This window comes from Indicator indicator, chromosome 1 (assembly GCF_027791375.1).
Source record: "Indicator indicator isolate 239-I01 chromosome 1, UM_Iind_1.1, whole genome shotgun sequence".
Taxonomy (NCBI): domain Eukaryota; kingdom Metazoa; phylum Chordata; class Aves; order Piciformes; family Indicatoridae; genus Indicator; species Indicator indicator.
In genome coordinates this window covers 19022129-19029242 of record NC_072010.1, presented here as the reverse complement: position 1 = coordinate 19029242, position 7114 = coordinate 19022129, and the positions used below count along the sequence as shown (strand labels likewise).

The 7114-nt window shown below is 39.5% G+C and overlaps 1 protein-coding gene across 1 annotated transcript in view; it reads right to left on the bottom strand.

Moving 5' to 3' along the window:
- Positions 1–1776: 1776 nt before the first annotated feature.
- The window catches only part of RNF17 (ring finger protein 17), a 45934-nt gene continuing 40596 nt past the window's right edge, over positions 1777–7114 (bottom strand). Inside the window, exons 35-38 of the mRNA XM_054390534.1 lie at positions 4619–4775; positions 3582–3717; positions 2212–2401; positions 1777–1875 (exon numbers count right to left, since the gene is read on the bottom strand). Coding sequence (XP_054246509.1) covers positions 1777–1875; positions 2212–2401; positions 3582–3717; positions 4619–4775 — 582 coding nt within the window. The remainder of the gene's footprint in view (positions 1876–2211; positions 2402–3581; positions 3718–4618; positions 4776–7114) is intronic.

Sequence of the window (7114 nt, the reverse complement as noted above, 5' to 3'; positions counted from 1 at the left end):
TTCTACCCTCACCCCCCTCAGTGAAAGCAAGCTCTGTAGTTGTTGTGCCTGTGTCCTTTTTCACTCGAGGTGGCGGGGGGGTGGTGGTGAATCAACTTGCAGTAGTGGGACCTATATGCTCACACTCATAAAGGAGTAGGTTTATGGTGGGGTGGATAAGCAGCTCCTGGCACTATTAACCAGCAGCTCCTATGTAATTCAGGGCTAAACACCTTTTGTAATTAGCAAGTGTGGTGGTTTTTTTTTTTTTTTTTTTTTACAAGCAAATAAAGAAGCCCACGTTGAAGACAGTGCCTAACAGCACTGTAGAGTATTAGGAACAGCACAGAGCATACCTGAGTAATGGCAAAATAGGTACTAAAGCTGTGAAAGGATCCTTCCACTGTTAGCATAGGCAGGCAAGCTACCCTGCAGCACACACAGGCACTGCTGCTGAAGTAAGTTTCGTATACTTGCTTTCATGTGATATCTGTGTACAAGGGTACATGTCTGTGCACAACCAGGGGCACAAACTGAAACACAGGAGGTTGCCTCTGACCATCAAACTTCTTTACTGTAAAGGTGACTAGCTGTCTAGACAGGTTGTGGAGTCTTCATCATGCATGTTTTTCCCTTGGTAACCTAGATAAAAGTCTCCCTAGGGAGACTGAAAGGGAGGCTGGGCTTTAAAATGTGAAGAAGACAGTATGCTAGACATCCAAAGCAACCTGACATACTCTGGCAGTAAAGGAAAACAATCTTTCAGATGGATGCTGAGCAAGCTCTTGTTTATTCCAACACTTTCAAAGAACACTGCACTTCCAGGAGTAGAAAGGAGATGCAAGGACACCCAAAACATCCTTCTCCGCATGACTGAAAACAGCAAAATAGCTGCAGTATTCCAAAACAAAGCTAGTAACACAACACTAATTACCCCCAACTGTTTATTCTCAGTTCCAGACTGTGGTACTGAAATATGCCCCACACAAACCAGAGAAATAAAGCTATCCTCTTCCCTGTGAGTCTTCTAACAAGGTATGAGAATGAAGATAAAAAAAGCTGGTGCTTTTGCACTGTTTTTTTACTACTACTACTACACACTTTCATAAGAGTAGATAGAATGAATAAGGATATCATAGAACAATACTTAATGCTTTAAGGGCAAGAGATGGAGATGTGAAAGTATACTTTCACTATTTCAAAAAGCATTTGGGAACATCTATAAACATCAATTAAAAGAGTGCTTATTAAATGGGAGAGAAAATGACAACAGACTGGGCCAAGAAATTTGAAAATCCCAAGTTTCCAATAGTCTCTGTAGACAACCTACTGTAAGGATTTTAATTTGAAATATTCAGTGTTTGACTAGATCTGCAGCAGTCTGTATGTTACTAAGGATCTGTCCCCAAACGACTGGCACAGGACATCACAATCAGATGCTGAAAATGAAGAAAAACAATCAATTGTGATTAGGCCAGAATACATTGCTACATATCAAGTTATCTTCTTCTGTTACTTAGCAGCAAAAGCTCTTTCTGTTCTATTGCCTTAAGGCTTTTTGTTTCAATCCCTGTTAGTTTCTAAAGCTATACTGTGGGTGTAATGTGTAAAGAAATTAAATTTGTTTAACAACATTTAAATTTTATTAAAAGAGTAGAAGTGGGGACAGAGGAATGTAAAAGAAATGTCAGTTCCAGTTGTCAACATTAGCAACAATTTAGACTTCACTCAAAATTTCTGAAATCATACGTTTGCAACAGTATGGATTTGTAGTTAATATTCATTGTACTTACTGTGTTACTCATCCAACTCCACAAGTCCCATTTCTATCAGTTTCATATGAACTAGACTTTTGTCATCTTCAAACAAAGAAATGGTGACCTCTGGTGAAAGACCCTGAAAACCAGAAGTTGACAGAGTTTTGACAGTAACAGATTTAAAGCTCAAGCTAACCAATAGTGAAAGTAACATTACTGGCTATACTCGCTGCTTAAATGGAACTGTGAATATACCAAGAATATTTCTGCACTTAGGGGAAACAGGGTTTAAAATAACAGGAATGCTCAGATATGTTCTGTTTGCAGGATTAAGATGAAGCAACCCTTCATGGTAAACGGTTTACAATTTTAATTGTGAGGGTTCACAATTAAAACATATCCAGAAATTATATGCAGAGTGCTAGTAGAGTTTTAGGCTGGACAAGAACTAGATGGAAAAAAGAAAATTTCTCACAAGTATGGAAGCAGAGAGCTGTTTTCCTTCAACACTCTCCATCATAGCCCACAGTGCCTCCACGCTCCATTCTGGGGAATAAGGAATCCTTCTCACATTTTCGTCATACAAAGCAGGTTTAAATCCAGCCAACAGCACTCGTACTGCCTGCACAGGATACCTCAGCAGGTAGTAAGGTATGTGGCGCAATCTGAAGTGAAAGTGAGAAACAGTTGACTCTAACAATCCACCCACTGAGCTACATTGTAGGGCATGAACCTAAGGATCTCTTAATGGTTCGTGTTCACTCACAGAATTATGGAGTCCTTGCCCTGCACTAACATGTCAGTGGCAGATTAAATACTTGATTAAGTGGGGCTAGGTCCTCTGACAGACTTCAGCTCAGTAGCTATCAGGAAGCAGGCCAGCATCATGCACTCCCCTGAGCCTGCCACTGGCTCTACATTACAAAGCTTAGGGCACCTAATACAGATTTAAGGACAGAAATGCAAGTGCAAGCCATCAGAATGCAGCCTCCAAGTCCAGTGTGTCTGGATACAGATCGTTGTGGTCCAAAATGCTTCATGCCTGAATGTGCTCTAGACACACTGCTAGGAATACGTACCTTAGTTTTACTTTATCATTTCCCTATTCTTCTACTTTTCCATCCCAGAAGCAAGGGAATAGGAAAGCAGAGCAGGAAATGAATGCAACCCTGAAATAAACCACACTGTCTCCCATTTTACCATTTCAAGCAAGGACCTGGGATTCCCCAATGAACTTAGGAGCAAGTCAATGGTATTAAGCAGTATACATACAAAAACTAAATGGGCTTCAAAGAAAATACAGACAAGCTTAGGGGACCCTTAAATTCTGGGGCACTTGAGACAGTTGCTATTTGTGTGTCAGCACAAGAGCAGTTCCTACAGTGGCTCAGCAGCAAGCAGAACAGGGATTTGAACTTCCTTTTTCCACACAAGCAGCATGGTGTTTGTCCCACTCAGATACTCCTTTATTCCTTAGCGTCTTCTGCAGTTGCATGGTATTGGAGGAGTTGTTTGTACACCTGGAGGGCTCACTCCCTATTTTATGTAAACTTTTTGTGTGCAAAAGAGATTATAAATCTGACATTATAACCCTGTGCTTCTCAAAACTACCTGGGAAAAGAGGCAGGTGCACAACCCCATAGCCAGCAGACAAATTTAGCCAGCCAAACAACTTCTCTCCAACTGAAATCTAATGCTAAATTATTCAAAATGTCTACTGTTATATACAAATAAACGAAAGCTGAAAAAATACATACATTTACATCTAAGTACATGTTTTATAATATAACTGTAGACATATGTACACACAAACATTTTAAATGCATTTTTTTCTTATGTATTTACCTGTCTGTTGGGACAACCGAAAAATTACCATAGTCAACAAACTGAATGAGGATCTGAACAGGGTCCAATTGTTCAACTGAAAGGAGCTTTGCTCTGTACCATAAATCATCCTGGTATTTTACAAGGCAAGGCATTTCTGTAAACAGAAAAAAAATAAAACAGCCCAAAATATACTCCACAGTGAAATACAAACCAAGTGAACTTGAAAATCCTTTTTACTTTGTGACCTAAATTTTTTTCCTTCTCCGAAATTCATGTTACAATTTTGTTCTCTCTGAACTCCAATTCACAATAGTTTGTATGCAATTTAAGTCAAGTTTCTCTATCTCACATGGTAATGGGGGGAATTAATTGCTGGTTCAAGATAGCAATACAAACTGTTTAATGTTTAAACCCTGTGCTTGCACATTTCAGTTAGTAAATGGGCTCTCTCTAAGAGAATAGACAACAGTCTGGAAGACTGGAGGCAGATGATGCCTTAAGCCTCAACCAGAATTTTACTAGTTGCTGGAACCAAATACTAGCAATAACTGGTTTCTTCACAAAGTTTTAAAGCCACATACTTGACATTATTTTAGCCTCAACAGCTATGGACAAGACAACTAAAGTTGTTCTTTTGCCTAAGTGGAGGAATCCAGAATTGACGTGAAATGATGCTCTTTAGGGTTTACAGAAGTTCTAATTCCTGGCAACATAATTTTCTGTATGTTACTTGTGTCTTTTTAATATTTAATGGCAAAATATTCAAAGTTAAAACTTTTCCCTTAAGGGGACTGTCACTGAAGCTGTTTTACTGTCATATGCAATCTAAACTCAGCTCATCATCTGACATTGGAAGTCTGAGTTATTTTCCTTATTTGCCAGTGGAGCAGAATTACAGAAAAATCTCAATTTTATGGAAAGTAAAAACACATATGAGTGTAGTGTAGTTTTATTTACAGATACAGAGAAATATAATTATTCATATTCTTCAAAAAGACTTTCAGGCTTTTTGCACATCCACATGAAACTAAAGGAAAACAAGCACTCTAATATACCTTTTTGGAAGTGTGTTAGTACAGGAAGAGACTCCGCAGTTTCATTGCACCGTTTCAGGGCTTCATCCAAGCTCTCTTGCTCAGAATCACAGTTGGCATCTCCCTGTGTGTCAGACTGCTTCACAACGTTCTTTGAAGGATCAAAGCACATATATACCTACTCAAAGAAAAGGCTCTCATATTAATTATTTTGCAAATGACTTAGAACCTTCAAATTCCACCAGTTATGAAGAATTAATAGAAAATTACTTGTTCCCATCTTCTAAAGGTTCATCACATCCTCGCCTCTCTTCTTTACTCAATTGATGAATAACTTCACATTCACACTTTTTTTTTTTTCCAACAGCAGAAGAGTCATGACTTACTAGCATCACATTTCAGTGTTAAAAAGTAAGGATGAAAGGAATGCATATACTAGAGAATATATCCGTGTAAGATTTCATAGCTGTGTCTTACTAGGATTCCTCACTCCTGCTACTCGCTAAATAATCTCACTTCATAGTATCAAACCAAAGATTAAAATAACGAAAGAACTCTTGAAATGGTGTTTTGTTTGCTGTGAAAAGACATTCTGTTCACTGAGTTTATAACTGGGTCACTAGGATAATGCTGTAGAGGTCAAGGAAATGCAAGTTAAATAACATGTATAAGGAAAGTTAAATGTCTGTGTAACATTGTCTAAATTAAATGACTTTTTAAAAAAAACAAAAAACAAAACCAACCAACCAACCAACAAAACATCAAACCACAGAGCCATTTGGTAACATTAAAATGTTCTACTAGAAGTCTGAAACAAATTATTAAGTACTATTTTTTCTAAATCCAGCATTGTAACTCAGTAGTCAGGAAGAAAGCCAATTTTAATTTTCTAATTTGTGTACAATATAACCAAGTCGTAACTCCATCACACAAGTTGCTAATTAGAGATAGGGGAGTGCAGAGCAGGACCTCATGTTTGCCATTATAGACCATGATAAAAACCAACAGTTCAAATCACTTGGACAAAAGGAACACAAAGTATTAATTATGCTTCTCCTGTAAGAGGAAGCAGAATACATAATTTAAAAAGCACCCTAAGATATGCAAACATATCCATCTTGTATCTGATCAAAATAGCTGTATGTTATAGAACACTAGAATCATTTAGGTTGTAGATGACCTTTAAGATTGAGTCCAACCATAAACCTAACTCTGTCAAGTCCACTACTAAACTATGTCCCTGAGTGCTACATCTATAAACTTTTTTTTTTTTTTAATACCTCCAGGGATGGTGACAACCACTTCCCTGGGCAGCATGCTCCAATACTTTATAAACCTTTTTTTCCCCTAATATCCAATCTAAACCTCCCCTGGTGCAACTTGAGGCCATTTCCTCTTGTTCTATCACTTGATATTATGGAGAAGAGACCAATACCCACTTTGTTACAACCTCCTTTCAGGTAGTTGGTAGAGAGCAATTGTGTATCCTCTCAACCTTCTTTTCTCCTGTTCCCTCAGCTGTCCCTCAGAAGACTTGTTCTCTAGACTTGTTACCAGATTCCATAGCCTTTCTTTGGACACACTCTAGCACATGAATGTCTTGTAGTGAGGAGCCCAAAACTAAACACAGTATTTGAGGTGTAGCCTCATCAGTGTTGAGTACAGGGGCACAATCACTGCTGGGCACACTGTTCCTCATACAGGACAGGATGCTGTTTGCCTTCTTGGAACATCTGGACACGTTGCTGGCTCATGTTCAGCTGGCTGTTGATCAACACCCCCTGGTCTTTCTCTGCTGGGCAGCTTTCCAATCACTCTTCCCCAAGCCTGTAGTATTGCATGGAGTTGTTTGACACAAGTGCAGGACCCAGCACTTGGCCTTGTTAAACTTTACACAACTGGCCTTGGCCCATTGATCCCACATGTACAGATACCTCTGCAGCACCTTTCTAGTCCTGAGCAGATCAACATTCCCACCCAACTTGCTGTCATCAGCTAACTTACTGATCCCCTCATCCAGATCATTAATAAAGATACCAAACCAAACTGGTCCCAGTACTGAGCCCTGGGAGACAGTCCAACTGGATTCAACTGCATTTCCCACCACGCTTTGTGTTCAGCCGTCTAGCCAGCTTTTTATCCTGTATATGCTGTTTGATGGCACTCAGAATGATCTGCTCCATGACCTTTCCTGGCACCAGGGTCAGACCAACTGACAAGTCTGTTGTACACCAGATCCTCCTTCTGGCCCTTCTGTAGATGACCATCACATTTGTAATCTCCAGTCAACTAGGAGTTCCCCCCATCAGCCAAGACTGCTGTTAAGTGATAGAAAGTGGCTCAGTGAGCACTTCTGCCAGTGAAGAAGGGAGAAAAGCCCTAATTTCTGTGTGACTATTGTCAAGTGCTTCTTGCCATATGGCACTCTGTCACCCACCTCCACTGAGACAGCAGATGAAAAGATCTCACTAGCATACTGTCCCTCAAACACTGATGTGCAGCCCTCAGGCTTATTTC